General features: G+C 40.9%; 1 protein-coding gene across 1 annotated transcript; it reads left to right on the forward strand.

The window, feature by feature from the left end:
* On the forward strand, nt 1-27,778 carry LOC145394342 (uncharacterized). Its single transcript, XM_080268218.1, has 18 exons — nt 1-156; nt 758-893; nt 3,276-3,418; nt 4,257-4,403; nt 5,028-5,228; nt 5,773-5,980; nt 6,377-6,543; nt 7,088-7,220; nt 7,904-8,259; nt 9,003-9,260; nt 9,918-10,148; nt 11,890-11,986; nt 12,649-13,451; nt 14,979-16,009; nt 16,091-16,272; nt 20,448-20,608; nt 26,451-26,525; nt 27,602-27,778. Exons 1-18 carry the CDS (start codon nt 1-3, stop codon nt 27,776-27,778), a joined length of 4,662 nt encoding a protein of 1,553 aa, XP_080124344.1.

Genomic DNA, 27,778 nt, shown 5'->3' on the forward strand with positions numbered 1-27,778 from the left:
ATGCCGTCACTGTTGGCCTGCCTGGGGTGTGGAGGGAAGGGAGAGAGTGACGACATACGCGTATTAGACTATTGCCATGCTTCCCTCACCGATGTGCCCTCTGATGTTTTTGCCTGTGAGCGCACCCTTGAAGAACTGTACCTGGATTCAAATCAGGTGAATAATGTCATCATTGTCTTAACTACATACCATGGTCACTGTCATCATCATCATCATCATCATCATCATCATCATCATCATCATCACCACCACCACCACCACCCCCATCACAATACCTTTTACCTCTTGATTCAGTCCACATCTTTCACAAATCTCATTTTCTTATAATGTCCAATTAACACTGCCAACATATATTTGTAGTTTTTCTATTCCTCAACATTGCCATTACCATTGTTCACACTCTTAGAAAAATTATGGTAATGCAGTAACTCATTTCTCCATTCTCTTTTCTTAAGTGAAGCAATTTGGAAAAAACAGAATAGGATTACAAATGCTCTTGCTGTTATACTGTAGATGATTTTGCCGACATGCTGTAATAGCATTCAGAACTCAAATAGTTAAGATCTGCCTCGATAAATGGTTTGACATTAAAGTTTCTCGTAGTTGAATAAAAATCCTTTAGTCTGGTTTTACACAGAAAACAGATATTGAACCTTGTCCATAATAATGAAAGAGTTAAAGTGAAGCTGTTTAGTTAATATATAATATAGCCTTTGGACCAGCTGGTTACAGTACTTATCAATCTCTTGTACCTTAGTTGAGTGAACTACCACGCCAGTTGTTCTACTGCCATGGTCTTCGTACGCTGGGGCTGAGTGACAATGAACTCACCAGCCTTCCTCCTGCTGTTGCTTCACTCATTAACCTCACCTCCATTGACCTCAGCAAGAATGGTAAGTACACACAAGTATACTCTGAGGTTCTGATGTTGGATTATTCACCACAGAACAGTACAGTACTGGATATTTAAGTACTGTAATACAGAGTATAGATACCCTGGTGTAAGTGCATATATTACTGTATGTAATATATTAGGCTGATAGTAGTTACAGTAGTTTCTTTCTGTGTTCCTAGAAAATATCATGTTATAAGAAATAATGTCTTGAAGTGTATGCAACAGTAGTGTGGGTTGCATCAGCCCTAACCATTTACTGCACATCCAAGCTACTAAACAGTGAACATCAGCATGTTAGGTAAAAAGTGTTCACAAGTTTAGTAACAGTATTATTCTGAAGGAAAACTGAATGCCTGTCATCCGTATTATTGTTGAGACAATTCTTGTACAGTACAATATTCTGTTCTAGGTAGTAGCAAATTACCAGGTATTTACTAAGCTAATAATAAGTTATAGGCTTCTGCTAAGAATAAGTTATAGAAGCCAGAGTGGTAATGTAGGTACCATTAATCCTCTAATGATCAGGACAACCCTAGCATTCTTTTCAGGCTGGTGCCAGATTAATTTTTTTTCCAGTAAGAGTGAGTCATAGTAGCCTGATAGTGTTAACTGAGGAATTCCTATACCATATCTGCTGTATTGAGAGTTATCAGTGAGTCACTCATAGATATCTCAGATGCCATAATCAGCCCTCACTTTCAGTGACCATGTGAACAAGGTTCACCTTAGTATAAGCTTAGTAACTGTTTGTACCAACTAGTCCATTATGATAAATTCTGGCTTATCCCCTGCTAAAGAAATGTCATTTTCAAATTAGGATATGGGAGTAGTTACTTGTAATCAAAAATACATTTTCCTGATTTTTAATGTTCAGATGGCAGCTTAGTTGATAAGTTTTTATTCACGATTTTTAATTATATATTGTTCATTGCAACACACACACCTGTATCCTGAATTAGTTTGTTACATCAAGGATTTGCTGCTGTATAGAACCATACCTTAAGGTGGAGTCACACTGGGCAAAACTGGCTGACATGTTAGCCACTTTTGCGATCCGCTTTCATTTAAACTTACCTCCAGCTCTAATTATATATATCATTCACAGTTAAAAATGTGTTGAAAAATTATATTTGCCTCATTTGAGTCCTTATCACATCAACAAACCTCCTAGCAAGCTGAATCCCACTGATTGTTGGTCATTCGCCTCGCAAAAATGGCTAACATGGTAGCCGTTTTCTGCCCAGTGTGATGCTGGCTTTAAATATCAAGGTTTTTGTCATAACATATTAATAATTGCTTTTTTTTAGATGAGAAAGATAAATAGTTTTCCTCTCCCTAAACCTGTCTAACTTGCATCAGTGACTGACATGTAAATATATATACAATATATTTTTTAACTGCTGTAGTACTAGATAGCCTTATCCAGTATATAGCTGCTTAGTCTAATTCTTTTTGATAAAAGTGGAGGAAAGAGTTGCTGAGAGTGAGGTTATGGATAATGCTGGTAGAGGAAGATGGTTTTGGGTGTGGAAGAAATGGAACAGTGCGACAGTAGATAAAAGAGGGGTGACTGAGAAAGTGAAAGTGGCATTTGAGGACAAAGTAGCCTGGAGGCAGTTCTGTCATGGTCATCCAATCCAGGGGTTCTTTGTAGGCAGTAGGGTGCCAGAGATGATGGTGGTGGTGGTGGTGGTGGTGTTTTTAACAGTTCTTCCTTTTATATATATATATATCGTTTTCGGACAATAGTTATGTGAATCATATCAGTTTGACTGCAAGAGGTGCCTGGAAGTTTTCTTATCATTTAGTGCCATCAAAGACAAAGACCAGTCATTTATCCTTAAGTGTTCTGGACCATGATAGCCCATGTTAAGGGCCCTACACATAACAAGGAATACTGTGGGACTGTCTCTTACCATATACACATAAAGTATAAACAAATAACTGCAGATGTTCAGGGTTGTGAGTTGGAGCAAGGCTTTTGTGGGCATGAATGATGTGTAAATGATTGTGTGGACCAATGCACTGCATAGGCTGCCGGTAGTTCTCCCATTTTCAGACTTCTGCTTCTTTCTTTGTGAATCCTGCTACATCCCTTGTTGAGGTGGGGATAAGGGCCATAGTTTAGATATGATAGGAGGATTTGTAGTACCTCTTACCTAGTGATTTAATTTGTGTTTCAGCTTAACATTCTCTTGTAAGTTATTTTTATCATTTTAAAGTCAACATTCATCAGTAACATGCTAGAGGATAGTGAAGTGTAATGTTCAGAGTACATCACTAAGGAGTCAGTATTGCAAAATCTCTAATCGCCTGTAATGCAGCCTTAAGTGTCAGGGTGATGATGGCAATGACACAGTGTTTCCCCTTACCCTTCCAGCCATCTCAGACATCCCAGACAACATCAAGGGCTGCAAACAGCTGACTTCAGTTGATACCAGTATTAACCCTCTCTGCCGCCTACCAGAGGGCTTCACTCAGCTCCTTTCTCTCCAGGAGCTGTACCTTAATGACACCTTCCTTGTGAGTTCTTGCTGTATTCTGAAGTTGTTGTTGTTATTGCTTATCCTTGGCCTGTCTTGTCAAGCAGATGTGTCAACAGCAGATTGAAGTGACTTTCTGTGAGGCTGTTCTACAAGTGTAGTACAGTGTATTGTGGAGGGAAACCACCTCCTTGTATTCTGAAATAAAAACTGCCAGTTCCTTGTTATTTATTTATTATTATTTATTTTTATTTTTATTTTTTTTTAATAGATGCTTGTTGATTGTGTTGTAGAGGTTTCAGGGTGATTTGAGTCCTAGAAGTGGCCAGAAGTTTTTCTTGCATGTAAAGTGCCACCAGGGACATAAATCAGTCTCCTACCCTGAAATGTTTTGACTGTGGTAGCTTAGCCTCAGTCTCTGTGCACCATAAAGAGTATTATGGGATTGGCATTTTTTTATGTATTTCTGTTAGTATTATTGTTATTGTTATTAATTTATTTATTTATTTTCTCATAGTTGTGTCACCTGTCTCCTCTGAATGGATAACAGTTTGTATAGGTTAACTTAAGTGAGGTTGTGTTCTCTTGTTTTTTTTAGTTGGTAAGCAGCAACCGTGTTAAAAAAAAACAAAATGGCAGATAGAACTACACAGAACCTAGGTAATGTTGTAGATATAAACTGTGAATTACTATGGAAGTCAGATTTTATTTTTTCTTTTAAAATGCTATGTTTATTTAATAGAATTTTAACGGAAGCAGAATCACATAATTATCATACCATTGTACTGCCCCATACCATATAAAAACACAGGTTATTGGTGCTGTACAACTTATAATGTTGTAGCCCCACATCTCAAATCCAGTCCTTCTGCTTCTAGGAATATCTTCCAGCCAACTTTGGTAGACTGTCACGGCTTCGCATATTGGAACTACGAGAGAACCAGCTCAACACATTACCCAAATCCATCGCTCGTCTCACTGCACTTCAGCGCCTTGACATTGGACAGAATGACTTTTCAGAGCTGGTGTGTTTCGGTTCTGGCTTGTTATTATTCTCTTTCTTCCTCCTTGCTTAGTGTGAATGTTTGGAGAGTACTGTAATTGTCATGGAAGGCTTTTTAACTATTTCATCCGTACTTGTTAAATTTTTCTCATTTCATATCAGTAGCTGTTCCTTATATTTATGCAGGTTTTTTCAGTGGTAAAAATGCATAGATGTTGTCATTAATAAGTCAGAAATTATAGCATTTGACTCAGTTGCCATTTTTGAGAGATCAGCTTATATTGTTGCTTGCTAAATTTCTGTGATCAAGCCTGAACTTATCTGATGCAATAGTGGAGTGGAGATTATCCAGTATGTGGTTGTGGAGGTGAGACTGGTGCAGATTCACACTTTTTTTTCTTCTGTGTAATACCCGGCACTGATGTTACGTGTCACTTGTATGTTGAAATGGTGATTCTCCTGGAAAATTTTTTTTTTTTTGGTAGTGCATTATTAATTCTTCCCCATTCATACTTTCTTCTTTCCTGGTTCCTTGATCCTTCTTCACCCTGTCTTTAGTTGGGCAAAAGGGTCAGGGTGATGATGATAATAATTGATACTGATGCTGATGATATTATTTCTAATCCCCTAATGGACATTGTGGCAGCCTGAGGTGATTGGAAGCCTGGTGAACCTGACGGAACTGTGGTTTGACAACAACAAAGTGAAGTCCGTCCCTCCCCTGGTGGGCCGCTTAAAGAAACTGACCCACCTGGATGCCTGCAAGAACAAGGTGGACTGGGTAGCAGGGGAAATAGAGAGCTGCACGTCACTCACAGATCTGCACCTCTCATCAAACAATCTCAAGGTGGGTGGAGAGATTAGAAGTACAGTAAGTCCTTGTTACCAGTCAGGTGTGTTTAAAATTATCAGCTTTTCTCATACAGTTGATATTGTAAATTGGGGACAGCCAGGATGTAATGTATAAACAGTGTAACTTATTTCCATGTAACTGCTCTTGTAACTTCTTGGAAACTGGGATACATGTCAAGATAATTCAGCTTTTCCTTATAAAGTGTAGCACCTGAAAATTACAGCAACTGGTATGTACTGGTACAGTATTTCAAAATATCACAAGTTTTTTCACACAACTGGTACTGAAACTGTGTTTTAAAGATATTGCCATATATCTGTACAGCTGGTATTGTAAACTGGGAAAATGTGGATTTATTTCATTATATTACAGATTTTTCCATGCAGCTGATAATGTACACTAAATTGGGAGAAACTGCATATCAGGTAGCAAAGTAGCAGTGGACCTCTTATTTTGCAAAGATTCTTTAATTCACTGTGGACATAATAGTAAAAAGAACATCAGAAAAGGCTGAACTGTATGTCCATCCCTCTTCAAGGAGTTGCCAGATGAGCTTGGGTCATGTCGTGCATTGGAGACCCTCAAGGTGGATGACAATGCCCTGACTCGCCTGCCGGCCACTCTGGGGGGTTTGGTGTCTCTGCAGGAGCTGGTAGCCTCACAGAATGACCTGGAGGAGCTGCCTGCCTCTGTTGGACTTCTTCGTGCCCTTCATACTCTCCATATCGATGACAACCTACTCACAGGTAATCAGCTACTGGCATTCTTCATTGTTGTTGTTGTTGTTTGTCATATTGGTGGTTATTATTGTTGTTATATTATTTTTTTAATTGTTCTAGTTATTTTGTTGTTGTTAACCCAGGCTTACCTGAATGTGAACCTGGTGGACTACAGGCTGAAGCTACCCTGTCCTGCAGTCCACCATCCTTCTTTTGGGGGATAAAGAGAGAGTTGAGAGACGTTTGTATAACCAGGCATCAGAGCAACCCCTTTACATTGATGCCATCATGGGAAGGTGTCATTCTCCAGCACCAGGATGATTATGATTATGGTGATGGTGATTATGATGAGGATGATGTAGAGGGTATATATATTTCAAAGCATCTGGGTGAACTGGGTTGATGATGTACGGTATGTTTTAGAGCTGCCGGGTGAACTGGGGTCGTGCTGTGAGCTGCGGGTACTGACAGCTGCATCCAATCGACTGAGTTCAGTGCCTGGGGAGCTCGGTCACTTGCCTCACCTGGCTGTGCTAAACTTATGTGACAACCTCTTGCCTTACCTCCCTGTCTCACTTACCAAGCTTAAGGTAATCAAGAGATAGGGTTAACTGTTCATGCATTCTCACTTGCTGCTGTATTTTGTTAAAGCTTAAGAAGTAAGGATGTTCACATGCTGCTGTATTTTGATAACTGTAAGAAGTTTTCTAGCAACTTTTCCACGGTGAATTATTTTCCATGTAAGCAGTCTTTTCTTACTGTAAGGGAGGAGGTAACTGTAAAGTTATTATGTTAAAAAAAATTATTATTTATTTATTTTATTACGGTATAATTTTTAAAAATACAGTATAAGCCCTCAGCCCTCAGCAGGAAGCATGTAAGGTTTCCTGATATTTTCTGCTTAAAGCAGCATTTACAAGTGCACCTTCTACTTGCAAAATGAAGAATGTTTAGCAAACCCTTTCAGTCAGATAGGTCTTTCCTAAGATGAATACTGTACTATAATTTGGCTGGCATGTAATAAAAAAAAAAAGAATGATATCTTCTGAGTAAAGACATTTCTGGTAAATATGTAATTAAATATACAGAAAGATGAACAGAAGATCACCCATATTTGTCTTCTTCTCACCACAGCTGCGTGCATTATGGCTGAGTGAGAACCAGAACAAACCCAAGGTACAGCTACAGTCAGAAACTCTGCCAGGGACGGGCCAGCGGGTCCTGACCTGCTTCATGTTGCCACAGCAGCCCAGACCACACCACCCAGGTATGCTTTCAACGCTGCAGTACCTGTATATTTTCATTGATATCTGTCCAGCTTTTATTTATTAATTGATCTCTTCCATCTTATTTTTTCTTAATGTAACATCTTAACTGTCACACTTTTATGTCTGACTCTTGTATGTAATCTCAACTCTGGTGACATTTTTTTCTTTTTTCTTGCTGCTAGTGTTTTATATATATATATATATATATATATATATATATATATATATATATCCTAGGGTAGCTTACTGGACTGGAATGGCTAGATGTAGCCTTCATTAACCCCTTCTCTCTTAAACACCATTCTGAAGTTGAAGTAAATTTTTTGGAGGTAGCAAGAACAAACTCAAAATTACATCACAGCATTCAAGAGGTTGATGGGTACTTCTCATTTTTTCTTATGCACATCTAGTTAGCACTGTAACTGTCTTCCTTAGTCTATCATTACCTCTGCCTCTGACCTGTATTCATTAATTTGGCTTTTCTAAGTGTACAGAAATGATCTTGATTACTGTTGGTCATTTCATCAGCCTACACAGAGATGTGTTGGTATTTTACCAATATCAAAGCAAAACTTTTGGTTGATGTTTTTAGTGGTATACCATCCATATCTGTAGTTTTTAAATGCAGTAGGATTTTATTTACTTACAAATTGTCCATGTGTTTTCCGTCTCATATAAACAGAAGCGGTTGAAGAAGACAACTTCCCTGGTGCAGCATGGGAGGAGCAGCGACGAGCCCGAACCCTCATCAAGTTTGCCTTTGAGGGTGATGTGGATAAACCAAAAGGACGTCTCTCCCGCGCCCCAACTCCATACCCCAAGGAGCTCAAGGCACTTGCTCGTCATGCCCGCAACCTCAGTGCCCTGCAGAAGGACCCCAACCGTCAATTTGTTGCCGGCGCACCACAGAAGGACCCTGCACGTCAGTTTGTCGCGGTTCGTGGTGTTGGCGATCAAGGCAGTCAGGGCAAGGTCAGTCAGGCCAGTGTTACAGCAGCATCGGTAGCCACACGGGATGCTACAGACACCCCTGAGAAGGTTAGTATGGGCTACAGAATTTAGAGATGAGTTAGAAGTTAAGTTATGGCATTGAGTTTATGACAGTGATGTACCTAGGCTATACGCTTTTTACTCTAATCTGGTTTAAAATTGACATCTCTTCATCTTGAATTTTGAGTTGTAGCAGTATGTTAATACAAGAATATGATGTTTGTCAAGAAGTACTTTGTAAAGGATGTAGAGCCATGTTAGTGTCTTTTTCATTCACTGAGCTATGTGGAATCACCTGCAAAACAATAAAGTCTGGACCAAGTTAAGGTAAAAAGTGTATAAGACGTAGAGTTTAAGATAAAGTACATGGGTTACCACAGACACCCAAGAGAAAGCTTGTTTGTGGGAGTTATATTAATGTTATTAAAACTGAGTACAAATAATAAGGCTTTTTAGGTGGGGCCAGTATTATGTGATGAGGATATGAAAGTAATAGTAAAGCTGAATGCATATAAGTAGGCATTTGAAGTAGGGCTGATTTTTTAGAATGAAGATATGACAGTAAATAAACTGAAAGCAGGTAATTGTGAATAATTGTACCATATATTGTATGGCTTGGTTAACGGGATATGCTGTTGAGAGTTTGTCAGCCTTCTTACTTACTCTTTCCTTATGTGAATCCTATTCACATCATCTTTAGGTAGGGAAAAAAGCCAGGATTATGATGATGATGATTATATCCTATTTCCTAGTAAATGTCTTTGAACACCTTCCTTCCTCTTCACCATCAGCAGGTACCCCGAGACTCCCCAATGCCTGAGGACGAGCCAAGTGAGGGTGAAATAATTACCTCACCCCTCCCAGTCCTCGCACCCCAGGCTGAGGAGAGGCCACTGTTGAGGGAGGCTCGTAATGTACGCAACTCTTCCACGTTCAATGGCCAGGCAGGAGAAGCAACGAAGAGCACAACCGAGGGTGATAATGAGAGGCAACAGGGGCCTGACCGACCTTATGCTATAGGGGATAGGAAAGTGTTTGGACTGGCTCAGGTGAATACAGAATTTATGGCCTCGTTATATGGTGTGCTTTTGCTTTTTTCTACTGTTTCACTGTAAGATGTCTTCCCAGAGCTGAAAAACCTCATTTGATAGCTACAAGAACAAAATTTTTAAAGCCTCGTATACTGAAAGGTCGACACAGTTGTGCTGGACAGGGGTTCCTTCTTGTGGTGGTGTGGTGGCATTAATATTCGGTAACTGGGTGGTGGAGCTGCCCAGTGATACTGGTGTCCCTTAATTCCGCCGGAAGGAAAGATTTTGGTCTGCAGGAGATGGCAGCTTCAGTTTGCAGTCCATTGGGTTCACATTCATATGAGTCTTGGGCTGCAACTACCATTAATATTACTACTACTACTTCTACAAAATATTTAAGTATACACTGTCTTAGAAATGTACATCTTATAAATTTAGCTGCTACTGTTTTATTGTTCAAATTAAAGTATCCATGCTCTTGTATTTATGTTAGATAGCTGATTATCTGTACAATTGCAGTATTGTATATTTAGTGAGAATTAAGCCTAAGGCAATGGTGATGGTGATGAACCTAATAATGATGAACAGTACCATATATTTTTAGTGAGAATTAGGACTAGGATGATGATCTTGATGAATTTAATCATCATCCTGATGATGTAAATTCTGTGCTAGGTTGTGTCAACGGCCAAAACTCCAGGTGAGGCTGATACCCCGCCTCCTGAGACTGCCCCACTTCTGGTACGAGAGGCATCCCAGGACCTGCCAGACCAGGGGAAGGAACCTCTGTCCTTCCCAATGATCACAAGGGTGTCTAGGGACCTCAGTGACAGGGTAGACCAAGATGACACCACCACAGAGGAGGAATCGTCTCTTACTGTAAAGGAAGCTCCATCAGCACAACAGGTTAGTGTGAGAAGAGACTGACACATTTGCTGAGGGATGAGAAGTATATGGGTGAGGGTGGTGTGAGGTGGAGGGAGGGCAGTGTGATGGCAAAATGGCATGGTTACATGGGGTGAGCTGTATGCTGCCATCCATTTCTGAAGTAAAGCATTCGGATATAGATATAGATAGATAAATTGATAAAATAGGTAGATAGATATATAAATTGCCATCCGCTCAATTGATGGAATGATACGCTCAGGTGGCTGCATTGTGCAACAACCCAAATGGTTTCCTGTAGCCCAGGAAGCCATTTACTATGTAGGGTGCTAATTACATAACCAACAAATAGATTTCTTGTGGTGTAGTGGTATTCTGTCTGGATATGGACCATAAAGGGTCCAAGGAGGGTTTGGGGTATATTGCTCACATAATGCTACCCAGGGATAAGTTACTGGCCATTCTGTCCTTAGATGCTTGAAGTGAGTAGTCTAACCCTGGCCTCCTTATGCTCTTGTGGGATAGTTAGAGTGTAATGTCCTAATAAATAACATTGGTGGGCTAAAGGACAAGTGTGATATGATAACTGGCAATGAAGTGAGAATGATGACAGTGGTGGAATTAACAGTACCTTCAGGTTTGTCATCAGTTAGTCAGGTGTATATATAGGCAAAATTGTATCTGAAATGAAACATCTTCAGTTGATATATGCTTCTGATTCATCATGAGGGGATTAAAAACACAAAAAACACTAATTTCTAACTTTAGTCTGTCATGAAAAACTTAGTCAAGAGGCATCAGTACATTAGCAGCTTAAAAGCAATTCAACTTTTACCTACTGAAATTGGAGATGTTATTTTCATTTTCTTCCTGTCCTCTCTGATGATTTTATATATATCATAAGATAGATTTCTCAAATGGGATGGTTTAGATGTAGCCTTAATAGATCCTTTGAGTATAAAGGGCCATTGCTTTGTTGACTACAGTAACCTCTTGATCATGCAGGCCATTTTTACCAAAAAGTGGTTAAAATAGTGCAGAGATCGATGTATCAGTAATAGCACGTTATCATCATCGTCATCCGGACCTCCTTTCCCACCCTAGGGCAGGGTGAGGAGTAGCTGCGTCCAGACAGCCCAAGTTTGCCCACTCCAATAGGCCACACTTCCAGTCATTCATCATAGCATGTTATCCTTCCATAAATTATTTTTCAAATATGCTGACGAGCTACATGTAGCAGCATGTTGCATTTTTTTTTTTTTTTTTACGTGTCTGACTCTGGGCAAAGGCTTCAGGGCCTATTTCTCAGGGGCAGTGACCTATCCCAAGGCCCAGTAGTCCTCCCTAAATATCCTGGGTATGGGTATAAATACAAGCGAGATTACTTTATGTTGTTTAGTAGTAGCAGTAATACCCAATGAGAAAGTCAGGCGTAGGGTTAAATGGGAACCAGGTACAACACACTTGTTTTATGATTGGGATGTGTTTTTGAAAGTGATTGTATAATGAATTTAGTGTCATAAACAATCATATAAGTGAGCAAAATGACTGTATAATAAGGAGTTGGGCGTTGTAGCAAAATGACTGTATAATAAGGAGTTGGGCGTTGTAGCAAAATGACTGTATAATAAGGAGTTGGGCATTGTAGCAATTGTATAAGTGAAAACATTGTTATGGGATGAAAAAATGGTGCTTAGATTTTGCGATCATGTAACAGTCATTGTAATATGAGGGTCTACTGTATATGCCTCTCTTGCAATAGATAATACCAGCTGCAGCCACAACCGAGGATGAGAATAATGACACCAGCAGCTCCAGTGATAGTGGCTATGGCAACGGAAAAGCATCACAGCAACAGAGTGAGTTTTCAGAGCTTAGTAATTGCATTTGTGTGTGTGTGTGTGTGTGTGTGTGTGTGTTTTAATTCATTGCTTGCAATGAGTTTCGTCCCTTGTAATTTGGAGTAAAATGCAACGTTCACTTTTCTCAGCCTGAACGTTAATAATAATAGTTATGGCATTTTGGACGGTGCCCCAGGTTTATCAAGCAGAGTAAGATGGTTTATTTTTACCCAGAATACTATGCAGAGTAGATCATTCACAGCCAAAGGCTTAATATGCACAGTCCTCTCGTACCTGGGACTTTTACAGCCTTGTGACTGGAGTAATGAGGGGTTTTGCCATTTAGATCTATGTGGTGTAGTCATTAATTATATACTGCAAGTCTTTTAAAATCTAAGATATGAAAGGCATAATGATATTTTAAGTGAAGCAACTTTGAGACATACTATTTATTCATGACTGGGGGTTAAGGACTTAAAAAATACCAGTTTCAGACTTAAGCAGAACAATATAATGAACAATGAGCAACTAGGTGAATAAGAGGTGTTCTTTCAGTAGAAACAATAGTGAAATAACTATAAATGATTAAGTACCTTGTTTAAATATCTTTTCTTTTGTCAAGTATGAAGTCAGTGATATAAATTATAATTCTTCAGTGTAATGGATGTGTTTTTGTGCAGGTGTTGATGAACCACAATGCAGTGAGGGAAGCAGCACCACCCCCTCCTCTCCCCTTCACCTAACTGATCCCTCTATCTCCCTACCCTCCACGCCCTCCTCACCTCCTACCCATCTCACCCCTACAGTTCACCCACCTACATCCCCTGGCAGTGTTGGACCTCCTCCTAAATCACCATTTACCTCCCCACTTACGTCTCCAACCGTTCCCCCACGTTTATCTTCCATTGGACCCCCACCTATATCTCTTGCTGGACCCCCTCTAAGGTCTCCTGTTAGCCCTCAGACATCTACCAGCCCCCCACTTAAGTCCCATGCTACTCCAGTCACTTCACATCAAACTGTTCCTATTGGTGGAGGGGATGTGGTTGGCACGTCTGTGGCCCGACCCCTGTCCTTGGCCCCACAGCAGCGTCTGAGCAACAGTGCCAACACAGTCAGTACTCGCCCTGCTTCCATTGCCACTGGGGGCCAGTTAGAAGTAGCCTCAGGAGGGAAGGTAACGCGGCCGGGATCCCTTGCCTTGGGTGCTTTGGCAGACTCTGCGTTTTTGACTCGAGTGCCCCAAGACCATCGCCCGGGGTCCCTTGCTGCCCCAATAAACACAGTTGGCATCCCCCCAGCCCCCACCAGGGCAGCATCACACATGGCCCTCAACACTACTGCCCCGCCCCGTCTCCACCAGCACCCCATGTTCCGCAGCCAGGACCTCTCTCGGCTGGGCCGGGGATGGGGGCACGACACATGCCTGGGCATCAACACACCACACCAAGAGAGCAATGGCCTTGTCTCTATTATAGATCAGGTACTGTGTATTTTCTGGCTTCCTTTTTCTTCATGTTCTAGTGGTGAAAAGTTCCAGGTCCCTTCATAGGGCAAATGTTGTCATCATCATCATCATAACCATATTTTCTATAAAGAATTAGGTATTGTTCACTCTGAAGCTTATTGCCACATGATCAATACCAGCTATAGTGCTTCCAGTAACCTTGTTCAGACTTAATATTTTTGGAACGCCAGCCAAAAGGCATCCAAATGTACCTCATCAACAGCTTTCATCTGAACAAGCTGTTTTCATCAGCTGTTGAGAAGTAAGTTACTGTACTTGTTTTGATACTTGGTTAAGCTTCCAGGCTTCAGAAAAGCATCATTTGTACCCTGGCCAGCTCTGTCACAGTGGTTCCCTAAAAGGAAGCAGTGTCATTTGATATTGAAAATGTCAGAGATATAGCTTAATTGTGTTATATATCACTAGAACTATCACTAAGAAGGTATTTGATATCCTAGTGAAATTTTTGTCCGTCTAATAAATGTTGCTTGTGTGGTGTGATCTTCTGACCCATATTTTTGTTGGTTAAGGAGATTCCATAATACCTCTTTTTGTCAGTAGCTATATGTTACTCTCTGGAATGTTGATATAGTGTAGGTCAATTATTAAAGCAGTGTAGGCTATAGTAGTATGAAAAAGGCCAAAATGGGGAAGAGAAAAAATAAGATGTAGCAAGATTACCAACATTCAAAATGGAATGCAAGGTGGCCTCCACAAATTGTCACAATAATTATTGAACCTACAAAAGCAGATGATCTCCAAAATTTGCATGTTTATATGTTTTGAAGTTCATCCATCCATCCATCATCCAATCCTACATTGCCCCATGAGGAGTGTAGGAGCCCGGGGCTAGGCAGTTGGTCCTGACATTTAAGATGAGAGTGACCAGCCTCACTCATCCCTGAGTGGCATTACATGAGCAATCAACCCCAACCATCCCTTGGATATAAGCCTTCACCGGCTCAGTCCGACTGGGGCACAGTAAATACCCACTAAACCACCAGGTGCCAAAATTTGGCTATATGGTTACCACCCAGCGTAGTAAATGGTTTCTTGGTGCACAGGAAACCGTTTGGCTTGTCACTCAGTGTAGAGTTACCCAGAGGCAGAAGGAAAAGGAAAGAATGAAGGAAATAAAGACAGAAGAGGGAGTGTAAAGTTACACCCTGTAAATCCTTTGAAAAAGCCTAACTAAAACTTTTCAAAATGAAAATGGTGTCTGGGGCCGTTGACCCAAGGAACAGGTGTACCAGGTTTGAAGCAAATTGGTGAAGAAGTAGAGGAATGGCACCAGGTTGAAATGGAGTTTGGAAAAAAGAAGAAAGAATTGGAGGAAATACAGTAGCCCTCCACGCTTTGGCATGGAGACCATATAAGCAAAAACATATTTATAAGAGAGGTGATAGAAACCCTCCTAAACTGATGAGAATAGAACTTTATGATACTTTTTCTGTTACCTGTGAAGTACCCACAGAAGATTCCATTACTGTTGATGTATTGCAGGTGACCAGGGAACATGATGACAGTCCACCTCCTAAGGTTCCCGCCACTGGAGCAACACCAACACCAAATCGACTTGGCCCTCAAGCAGGTGGTGCTGCAGGAAGACTTGCAGATTGTATTGTCAGCAGCTCTGGCGGTCCTCCCTACTTCACGCAGGATCAGCCGCGTGGGGAAGTGCTGCACCCGACTCCCCACCGACCTGCTAGCCTCCACTCTCACCATGACTCCAGTGACAGGCCCTTACAAACAGACACTGCCACCCAGAAGGTGTCCAAGCTGCCCTCCAAAATCCCTGGCCGTTCCCCTGATACTGTCTCCCAACCCCGCCTCAACCTCCATCACCATTTCTCTAGTCAGCCTTCCCATGTCCAACAGGACACCAGAATACCTACCCCTGTCAGTGTTGGACACTGCCACAGTGACTCTCCAGTCAACCAGAGCCCAAGAGTACCTGTTACTTCCCCCACAACAACAGATGCCAGACGCATCTCAGACTCTCGCATCCCCACCTTAAGTCCAGCAGGTGGTGGGCAAGACAGACCAAACTCGGGTGATTCACGCATTCCTACCCCAGCCAGTTCAGTGCGCAGCCCAGCCACCTCAAACAGTGAATACAGCCCCTCCTGGGAACCTCACAGACCAGTAGGCCAAAGTGGTTATGGGTCTGCCAGCATTAATGAGTCTCAAATACCAACCCCAGTCCGTACCCTCAGCAACCTCTCCCAGGAGTCCATCCCCAGAAAGCTGAGTCCTGCCACCCAGTCTGATCTCAGGACACAGAAGCCAGCTGGAATGACAAGTCGAGCCTCTCAAATACCTAGGAGCCCTGCCACTCCCACCCCACCACATGGCCCTGCAACACTCACTCCATCTGGTCGTAGCACACCCACTTCATCCCAAGGTCCTGGCAAGCAGCTGGGACCAGGGGTCACCTCAAGACTTCAGACTCCAGGCTACACTGGCATACGTCCACCCTCTGTCACCCCACCTAGTCAGCTGTACCCCTCCAACTCAACCCAGGCACAACACATGTCATCCCACCAACACACACAACCACACCAGACCTCACAACTTAACACACCTTCCCAGCCACACACCCAGTCACAGTTGAGACCACCTTACTCTGGGATTCGACCACCAAGTGTAGTGAACTCGGCCATTAACACCCCTGGCATCCCACTCCCCACGTCATCACCCTCATACCAACACACTTCAGCCGGCCACCTCACTAGCCCAGGGTCCCGAGCATCTGTCACCTCAACTGGGTCAGCCTCACGCATTCCTCAGATGGCAGGTTAGGTTCAGTTTCGTTTGCAGTACGATAAGTCATGATGTATGTGAGGTATGTGTAAAAAAAATATATATATATATATATATATATATATATATATATATATATACATATATATGTATATCATCGTCATCAGCCGTTTGAGTATCCACTGCAGGACCGGCCTATCCCGACCGAAATCGGGACGATAAAGCCAGTGTATCTCTACCAAGTGGCTTAGGCTGTCTAGTAGAGATTGTATGTAAGTTGAGAAGTGCTTGTAAGTGTAATTGTAGTATTGGAGTGGCTTTGGATGTGTGTGTAGTCTGTGAACCAAGTGTAATCAGCCTGCGCAAGCCGACTGGGTGCAAGCATATTTTATAGTAAGCGACACTGGTTCAACCACAGCACCCCTTGTGTCTGAAAATGCAGTATGTGGCCGGGTGAACACTCCCAAAGTTTATTACCCTGATGGGGCGCGAACCCTGGTTCACCCGTGTACAAAACGCACACTCTACCACTGTACCACAGAGGCTCCATGTATGTATATATATATATATATATATCATTCATCCATCATCCAATTCTATGTTGCCCCATAAGGAACATAGGAGCCCGGGGCTAGGCAAGTTGGTCCTGACATTTAAGATGAGAGTGACCAGCCTCACTCATCCCTGAGTGGCATTACATAAGCAATAAACCCCAACCACCCCTTGGATATAAACCTTCATTGGCTCAATCCGATTGGAGCTCCGTAATTACCTACTAAACCACCAGGCACCAATATTTGGTTATATGGTTACCACCCAGCGTAGTGAATGGTTTCCTGGTGTACACTTAACCATTTGGCTTGTCACTCAGTGTAACTGTAGAGTCACCTACAGGCAGAAGGAAGAGGAAAGAATGAAGGAAAGAAAGACAGAAGAGGGAGTGTAAAGTCACCCATAGGCAGAAGGATGAGGAAAGAATGAAGGAAAGAAAGACAGAAGAGGATGGAAGGAAAGAAGGATGGAGGAGAGGAAAGGGCAGACACCCGAGAGCAGCACTACATTGAGTGAGTGGATGGTGAGTGACCCCACCTACCACACACACACACATATATATATATATATATATATATATATCCATCCATCATCCAATCCTACATTGCCCCATGAGGAGCGTAGGAGCCCGGGGCTAGGCAGTTGGTCCTGACATTTAAGATGAGAGTGACCAGCCTCACTCATCCCTGAGTGGCATTACATGATTAATAAACCCCAACCACCCCTTGGATATAAACCTACACCGGCTCAATCCGATTGGAGCACAGTAATTACCCGCTTAACCACCAGGTGCCAAAATTTGGTTATATGGTTACCACCCAGTGTAGTATATGGTTTCCTGGTGTACAGGAAACCATTTGGCTTGTCACTCAGTGTAGAGTCACCCACAGGCAGAAGGACGAGGAAAGAATGAAAGACAGAAGAGGGAGTGCAAAGTCACCCGTAGACAGAAAGATGAGGAAAGAATGAAGGAAAGAAAGACAGAAGAAGGTAAAAGAAAAGAAGGAAGGAGGAGAGGACAGGGCAGACACCCGAGAGCAGCACTACATTGAGTGACTGGATGGTGAGCGTCCCCACCTACCACACACACATATATACTGTATATATACCGTATATATACAGTATATATATTTCATTCTTTCCTCGTCCTTCTGCCTGCGGGTGACTTTACACTCCCTCTTCTGTCTTCCTTTCCTTCGTTCTTTCCTCTTCCTTCTGCCTGTGGGTGACTCTACACTGAATGACGAGCCAAAAGGTTTCCTGTACACCAGGAAGCCATTTACTACACTGGGTGGTAACCATATAACCAAATCTTGGCGCTTGGTGTTTTAGTGGGTAATTATGGCACTCCAATTGGATTACGCCGGTGAAGGTTTATATCCAAGGCGTGGTTGGGGTTTATTGCTCACGTAATGCCACTCAGGGATTAGTGAGGCTGGTCACTGTCGTCTTAAATGTCAGGACCAACTTGCCCAGTCCCGGGCTCCTACACTCCTCATGGGACAACGTAGGGTTGGATGATGTATGGATGGATGGATATAGGGTTGGGAGTGGTCACGCAAAGAAGGGTGACCACTCCCAACCCTCCAACTATCGTCCAATTGCTTTAACGTCCTGTTTTTCAAAAGTTTTTGAGTCAATTCTCAATAGAAAAATTTTAAGGCATCTTTCCTATCACAACCTTCTTTCCGATCGTCAGTACGGGTTCCGTCAGGGACGCTCCACTGGCGATCTTCTCACCTATCTTTCAGACTCCTGGTCATCCTCCTTTCGGGACTTTGGCGAAAGCTTTGCCATTGCACTTGACATCTCAAAGGCTTTCGATCGAGTCTGGCATAAATCTTTAATTTCCAAACTGCCCTCTTACGGTTTCTTTCCTTCTATCTGTGCCTTCATCGCTAGCTTCCTTTCTGGTCGTTCTATAGCTGCTGTTGTAGACGGCCATCGTTCTTCTCCTAGATCTATCAACAGTGGTGTTCCTCAGGGCTTTGTCCTATCACCAACTCTCTTCCTTTTATTCATCAATGACCTTGTAAGCTGTACATCTAACCCTATCCACTCATACGCTGATGACTCCACCCTTCACCTTTCCATTCGGTTCCCGCAACGCCCATCTCAACAGTTACTTCAACAAACAAGGGATGAGGCTATGGCACACCTAATGTCTGACTTGGCTCGTATCTCTGACTGGGGTAAAAATAATATGGTTGTTTTTAATGCATCTAAGACTCAGTTCTTACACCTATCAACCCGACAAAATCTTCCACAGGTATACCCACTAATGTTTAATAATATTCAGCTTAATCATGCATCATCCTTGAACATGCTTGAGGTTTCATTTACTCGGGACTTATTTTGGAAAGATCATATTACATCTCTTGTAAAATCTGCTTCCAAGAGATTGGGTGTGCTAAGCCGACTCCGCTCTTTCTTTACCCCTGCACAATTGTTGACTCTATACAGGGGTTTTATCCACCCCTGTGTGGAGTACAACTCTCATGTGTGGGGAGGCTCCCCACATACAGCTCTTCTCAATAGGGTGGAGTCAAAGGCTTTTCGTCTCATTAACTCTCCTCCTCTTACTGACTCCCTTCAACCTCTGTCTCTTCGCCGCACTGTTGCATCTTTATCTCTTTTCTATCGCTACTTTAATGGTCACTGCTCCTCTGAACTGTCTGCTTGCATTCCTCCACCTCTACGACGGGTGCGTAGCACCCTTCTGGCAGCAAACTCTCATCCCTTTTCTGTCCAACTCTCTAATGCAAGAGTTAACCATTACTCCCAGTCTTTCATTTATGCAACAGGTCAGCTCTGGAACTGTTTCCCTCTGTCTGTATTTCCTGCTGCCTATGATCTCCAGTCTTTCAAACGCAGTGTGTCCAGGCATCTCAAAATGATCGGATCTTGAATTTGGCTCTATTGTATTTTGTTTTTCTCTTGGAGGGAACTGTTACTGCGGGCTCATGGCCTTTGGTTCCTTCTTCCTCGCATAAAAAATATATATATATATATATATATATATATAATCAACTCTGGATATTGAGAGTAATTGGTAAATCTTCAGTAATAGGTAGGAATGGAATTTTAATAGGCAATCTTATTGTAATACAGGAGAACCATACTATAACGGACTAATTGGGGCCCAAGCCATGCTGAGAAAAACTAAATTCCGATAACAGTGACATTGGGACTTCCCCCTGTTAACCCGGACTTTTTCCAGTGTATCAGACACTAGTCCGGATAGCATGAACGGTTTTTAAACTGTTTTGACTACCATTGTGGTACTGTACTGTGTTATACCTTCGCTACATTAATGGTATAATATATATACTAATACTGTACTGTACACTGATAGGCATGTCTTTTATTTACCTTATTGTGGTGAACATAGCTGAAGTGGTCAGACAGTCCGGACTGCTTCTGGCTTTGTTGGAATTTTTCAGATATATAGGAATTTAGTGCGGTAGCTCCTTCAGGCCGATATAAGCGAATTCTGGTCTATTGACGTCCATTGTATCGAGGTTTTACTGTATTGACTGATTTGCAAAATAGGCCATAAAGAAAAAGGCAATGTACTCTATAACCAACACTTCAGCACATGCTTCACTGATTGTATAAGGTCATAGCAACAACTTTAAAAAGTTTTTGTACCAGCAGGAACACCATCAAGGCTGCCAGGCCCAGGCAGCAACCGTCATCGTGTATCCCCCTCATCCAGCCATCCCCAGAACCCCACTCAAACGCCCAACACCCCAGATGGTGGACGATCTGGGTGGATGTTCGGGCAACACAAGAATGCCCGTGTGGTAGGTGACAATGTACGTGGCACCGCACTAACACATTAACAGTTGCTATAGTCGCCCTAGGGTGATGCACCTCTCCTCACACTGGGGGTCTTAATGGTGAGTCTAGATCAATACTTTGGTCAAATTGGAGCATCATTGATGAAGTAATAGTTAAATGTATTGGTATGTAGTAAGTAATGTATACCCTTGAAATTCGTGGAGGTTGAGTTCCCAGAAACCCTGCAGATATTCCTCAAGGACCTAAAGTTAGTCTACAGTCTACTGATCCAGTAATTATTGTATACTGTATTGTACAAAGCTTATAAAACATGAGCATAAAACTCTTTCCCTGTCTAAAATCATCATAAATAGATGCTGGATTATGTGTACATGCATAAACAACATAAAAGGTGAATGGTTCAGTTCTATAATAAAAGATCTGTGTACAGTGAAATATAGTGGATTGTGATTCTGTGCCGACTATTCAAAACATACATAAATATAAGTGTAGTACAGCAACCACAAAAACTCTCACAAGTTCTAACTCTTTAAATTTAAGTCTTAGATGAGGTGGCGCAACTGTATGATTGCAAATAGTGTAATCCAAATATGTACTATAAATCTGCAAATTTTAAGGGTATGCTGTAATCCAGTATAGTATAAACTAGATGGGTGAACACATTATTTCTCTTGACCTCAGTTGTACCTGTACCAAGATGCCATATATGTTTTATTCTTGCTGCTGCTGGTAGATTTTACCTGGCTTACAAGAGACCACTGGTAGTGAAAAAGTTTTAAGAGTTTTCAACAACCCTTTGACTATGAGGGGTCTCCCCAAGGGAAAAAATAATAATAATAATGTTAGCAAGAATAAAATACAGTAATTACCATGATGGGGTTAAGAACTTGGTGCATCTGAACTGTTAAAAATATATAACCATCCAGAAAGTAATGAAAGGAAAAAATTGTTGTATAACAGCCTTGAAACCTGGATCTAGCCTAACCTGCTGACATGGCCTGACTAGTGGTAATCGTAGGCTAGCTTCTGAGGCTTTTTATGCTCCTGCTTATTAGATTGGCATTTTAGAACCATTTATTAACATTGAGACTTGGCATGTCATTTTTGCTGTCTTCTTGCTGTTTTCCTGACAGTTTTATTCAGCTTCATGGAGACTTTTTGAACTGGAGGAGTTAGATACAGAATAGCATTATACATTTTTACTCCATCTTGGCCAAAATTACCATCTCTTCATCCTATTTACTGAGTTGCAGCAAGAGACTAGCACTAGAATATGGTGCCAGTCATGAAGAAAAGTATGTAAAGGATGTTGAATGATGTTGAGCTGCAGTATTGTCTTATTCTACCAATGTGCTGCATAAAAGAAGCTACAAAAGGACAACAATCTGGGCCAGGTTAAAGTAAAGCTACTATAATTAACCCCACCAGTACAGAAGGCATCTCCTGAGTTAAGTAAAATTGTCTGGTAGTAGTAAGACTGAACTGAAAAGGAAGGCTTCAGGATTCATAGGGTTAAAACTGAGAGCATGAAGGTGGAGGCAAACTCCTTCTGTAATTCATGACAGTTACTTTTGGAACACTAATGAGGATAGGGAGTTATTAGTCTGCATCCCACTTTACATCACACAGTTAGCAGTAAGGTAGAAATGTCAGACTCTTCTTTGTTTTCCAGCCTGTGGTTATGTAATGATGTAAAACATTGGGGTGTTTGCCCTCCCTTTTATGATCTCTGGTTGATAATGCAACCTATAGACCCTGATTCATGTTGGAGGCTCTCTGGCACCTGTTCCATAGAAGTAAGTTCGCATATTGCATCTTGAGATTTTCTTGCAAATTATGATTTTTTTTTTTTTTTTACATGGGTATATTCTGCACAATAATTCTTACTTCTTAACTTGGCCCAAATTTTCTCCCTTTTGCAAGCTGTTTCACATAGCTCGTTGGTAGAAGTCAGTGCTTCTCCTTTGTGATCTACTGTTGCAGATCACCATTCAAGCTGGAGAAGTGGCAAATTTTGGCCTAGTTAGAGTAAGAAGAAGAGTAGTGCAAGAGAATATTAATGCATCACATTCAGAAACATACTGGTAAAAAAGAGCTGGTGGAGAGATAAGTTGACAGTCAATTACCATACGAATAATACAAGTCAACACACACTATGCAGGTAGTAAAATGTTGTCCCATAATATGAGGGTTTACAGACATTTTTATTAGATTTAAAATAAACTAGTGTGCCATTGGTGTCTTGATAATATTTTACTGCAGTTGTATGTGTGTGTAATATGAAATAACCCTAGGAAGGTCTTTAGAGCAATTACTAATACCTGTATATGCTTTTAATATTACTGCAAAAAGAGGATGGTTTATGCAGAGTCTTGATGCTTATATTCATTTAGATACACTACCAAGGTCTGTTAATACGGGATAAGATCTGAGCGTTGGTATTTGTGAAAAATTGCTTTGTAATGCTAAGGTAACTGCTTGAATTATGGCATTCCATTGCTTCATTTAATCTTCTAACCATTTAAGCATATTCAGTATAGTAAATAGGAGTAGTAGAATTAAGGAACTGTTTAGGTATCAGCTACTTACCTCACAATCAACAACTTATATTTCACTAATGTTAAAGTATTGTATTACACTACCTAACTCCTCACTATCTCTTATACACTGTAGTATAGATTTATCCTGTCCTTAAGGTGGACATTTTATCTTGAGGCACATTATCACTAAAGAAGTTGCATTAATAATATTTTCTCTATATCTGAGGCTTTAAGAAATCTGCATTTAAGAGAGTTTTGTCAAATTTGGAGTAGAACAAAAATTTAGTTTTATTTGACTGAGAAGGTTGAATATTTGTTCTTCATGAATAAAATCGTCTGGTAATGGCCAGAAGTAAAAGAAAGAAAGAATGGAAAAAGAAAAGAATGAAAAAAAATAATAATAATAGTATCATATTTAAGGGGTAACCCCTCAGTATGATGCTATTTTTAAAAATTACCATTTTTGCTACTCCCTGAATGTTCTGCACAGTCAGGTCAAACCTCCTTTACTAAAGTGCTTAAGATAGTCTACAGTTTTTGGTACTAAAACTATTCCAAATTTGTGCATTTAGGGTGAAAAAGAATAATGTGCCTTTAGAAAACCAACCATAGTCTGAGCTGACTTGAACTCATGTGTGGTAGCTCTCCTGATTCCCTTACCCTGGCTTTCTCCTCCCTCACGCTGCCAGACCAGGAAAGTTTGGGTACCTGTACGCAGAGTGTCCAGGTATCACACCAAATGGTAAATATTGGACCACCACTCACTGTGTATACTTTTTTATGATCTTCTTTGGTTTATTGGTTTGGCTCTCTGACCCCTACACTGCTATGATGACTTTTCTTCTTTATGCTGGCATATGTGAAATGATATTTTCCAGTTTACTCTGTTGATGAAGTGTTTTGTTAACTAGTCTTCTTCCTCCAAGTGATTTTATTACTTTGGAAGACCTTTCATACTGACAGAGCCAGAGAATGCTATCTGAAACCCCTCCAGTTCAAAGAGTCTCTGAAGCTTAATAAATTATCTGGAAATAGCATGAACAAAATATCATGTAAAAGACATCCCAGACTGATAGAGTTAAGAAAGGAGAAGGGATTAGAAATTAATTTTTCAAACCTTGTCACTATATTGATGACCTTTATTATTCTCGTACTGTCAGACAGTTTATACAGTTTAAGAAGTTTCATCCAAAACAGTTGAGTTAGGAACATTCATCCCTAACCCTTTTGCTGCTGGAACATTTTTAAGTATAGACTTCGGGTGATGCCTTTTTGGAACTCAAGGTTTCTGCCAAATGATTTTATTCAACTTGGGAGGGGCCACATACTGATGAGAGTTTTATTAAGGTTGTCTAACCTCTCCAGTTTGAAATCCTTGTCCTAAACTGAATGAAGTTGTCTTGAGGTAGAGGTGGGGGGAAAGTGTCCTTGTTTTGGTTACTATCTGCCTCTGTCTGAGAAGTTTGTTCCCCTTAAAATCATTATTCTGGAGTGAAAGGGTAAGAAACTACCTTTGTAAACTTCTACACAACAGTGATCACTATTCTTTTTATTTATCAGTTTATTTAACCCAGGTGAAGAAAGTTTTTGTGGAGTGAAGGGGTCAGGAGTTACTTGGTTGCACTGGATACTTTCAGTCTCTTAAAAGGTTTGTGTTAGTCAGTTTTGGGGATATTTTGGTTTTCTTTTTCGTGGAGCATGTATACGTGGATTTGTTTTGTGAATGATGCTCATTTTTAATTGAATTATACTTGCATACTGAAACTGTGGATATTGTGAGGATATGTTTGATTCAGTCAAATATATGCCCTCTTCAGGTGTAAGTAAACAGAAACTAAATGGTTGCCTGTGTGCTATATAGTGCATGATGAGGGTATGGGAGGGGGAGTAGCTGTGATTAATCTGTGTATTGTATATACCAAAGGAGGGAAAGGGGGGGGGAGGAGTTGCAGTGGTTAAAAGATAAAATATAGATATATATATATATACAGTATATATTTGTGGTAGATGGGGGTGCTCACCATCCACTCACTTAATGTAGAGCTGCTGTCGGATGTCTGCCCTTTCCTCTCCTCCATCCTTCTTTCCTTCCATCCTCATCTGTCTTCCTTTCCTTCATTCTTTCCTTGTCTTCCTACACCAGGAAACCATTTACTATGCTGGGTGGTAACCATATAACCAAATTTTGGCGCCTGGTGGTTTAGTGGGTAATTACTGCACTCCTGTCAGATTGAGCCGGTGAAAGTTTATATCCAAGGGGTGGTTGGGGTTGATTGCTCATGTAATGCCACTCAGGGATGAGTGAGGCTGGTCACTCTTATCTTATATGTTGGCACCAACTGCCTAGCCTCGGGCTCCTACTCTCCTCATGGGGCAATGTAGGAATGGATGATGGTTGGATGGATATATATATATATATATATATATATATATACACACACACACATACATATTAATTACAGATAAAAAATAATGAAGTGTTTCTTACCAGTTCTGAGATATTATTCACAGTATTATATATTTAAAACAATGAGGGTTTACGGAACACTTTTTATTTGCCTGTATCTTTATTATGGCACATTCTTTATTACTTTCCCATTAATCCACTTCTTCCTTCTTTGCACAATTGTAGCATTATGGGGATTTAAGTTGTGCCTCGGCATTCAGTGGTTGTTTCTATTGCAGTATTGGTATGGCATTGAATACCAGAATTGTCAAATTGGTTTCTGCCCTTGTATCCTTCATTATTTCTATACAGTTGGTGGTAAGGGTGGTGTGTTTTTCTTCCATGTTTTCATGATTCATTTAATGATTTTGTTGTTCTTTTATCTGTTGATTTTCTTGTTTCTGGATCCTGCCCACACCATTAGCAAGAAAACTGAGCTAGGGTGATGATGATGATATTCTCCAGGTATTTGGCTAAGCCTTTTTTTTTTTTTTTTTTTTACTGGATAGCAAATGAAGTTATGTTTGGAATTAATAATTCCATCACATGTTATCGCAGTTGCTACTACAGGCAAGCCTTGTAATAAGTATCTCAGCGATTTATGTGTTATGTATAATGGGTACCGTAATGAGGGGGAACTGGCAGGTCAGCTTTGTAGGTAGCAATGGCATTGTAATAGGTAGATATTCTCTGGTTTACTGAGGTCTTGATTGCAAAAAAGAATGTCCAAAAAAAGCAACTTGTAATAATGACTTACTGTATCTTGTTAGTGTAGCTGTAGTATTGTGGATGTGCAGTGTATGGTTCAGTGTTTGGGCAGTATGACATGGGTTATAATTGATTGTTGCTATAGCCCAGGTTCTCCCACAGTTCCCGGTAGTGATAGAGAAGAATCCAGACCTGGGCTTCACCATTGGACAGTCACCCACAGACCCAGATGATAAGGTTAGTCTTCCTTTGAAGAAATACCAGTACATGGGACAGTAAGAAGATTTACACTTACGGGATGCGCCCAAAGCATATATGCACACAGCATACCCATGTACACACAAACACATACATAGGAAGAAAGAGAGTGAGTACAGTGTTATATTGTAATTCTTGAGAAGTGGACAATGGTTTTACACACCATTTTGTTTTTCCTTTGTCTTGAATATTTTCATTATACTGAAAATATTTGCATGCGATATTGTTCAAAATATACAATTATACTTTCAACCTTTGAGGTGGAACCATGATTCCAAAAGTTTGAATGATAATGAATGCTTCTGTGGCATGTTTCTTGATAGTGCTTTTGCTTTTGGTACTTTTTCATTATGTATAGGCCTTATCTCTCCCTGTCTTGTAAGATGGGAATTAGTTTGAATGATGATGATGTGTGGCTGTTAAGTTTTACAAGGAACACAGCCATCACCTTAAGTTTCACCTGACTGTAAAATGTGAACTGTATGTACAGTCATCATCCGCAGTTTTAACATACATGGTTTTGAATATCCGCGGATGGCTAGAGAAAAAAAAATACAGTATATACTGTATATCTCTCGTTGAACTCTGCTGACACTGTAACATTATCCCAGGCACAGTTCGTTGCTGTTTTAGTACAGTAATGGCATTATCCAGTGAATGAAATATACTGTAACACTCATCCTTTTGGAGGGAGGTGGGATGAGCACAGTAGTCAGAAGAGGCCATGCAGGAGTACACTATTCATTATTTTTATCTTTTAGTGTTCTTGTATTAAATAAAGTAGTTGTTTAGTGTTCTTGTATGAAATAAAGTGGTTGTAAAACATGCACTAAGGGCTCTTCTTTAGTTATATAAGGAAATGGGGGGGTCCAGAGTGTTTTTAAGGGGGGGCAGCAGATGTTCGCGGATTTTTAACATTCGCGGGTGTCTCTGTTACCTAACCCCTGAGGATGTTAAGGAATGACTGTAATGTATGTGCTTTTTGACATATGTCTGAGACTTTTAATTTTTTTCTCAGACAACATTTATCACTTTAAGTCTGTCATGTGTTTCAGAGTGTGTATGTAACAAGTGTGGCAGGAGGCGGAGCAGCTTCATCTGCATTAAAGGTAGGTGACAAACTGTTGCAGGTGGATGGTGCTGACTTACGCAACGCCTCCCTCCCCACCGCTGCAGCTGCTCTCGCCAACACGTCACCCACTGTCAGCCTCATGGTATCAAGGTTACAGTAA

Source organism: Coenobita brevimanus, chromosome 27, assembly GCF_032717465.1.
Source record: "Coenobita brevimanus isolate Jiangsu-jjx chromosome 27, ASM3271746v2, whole genome shotgun sequence".
NCBI classification, from domain to species: domain Eukaryota; kingdom Metazoa; phylum Arthropoda; class Malacostraca; order Decapoda; family Coenobitidae; genus Coenobita; species Coenobita brevimanus.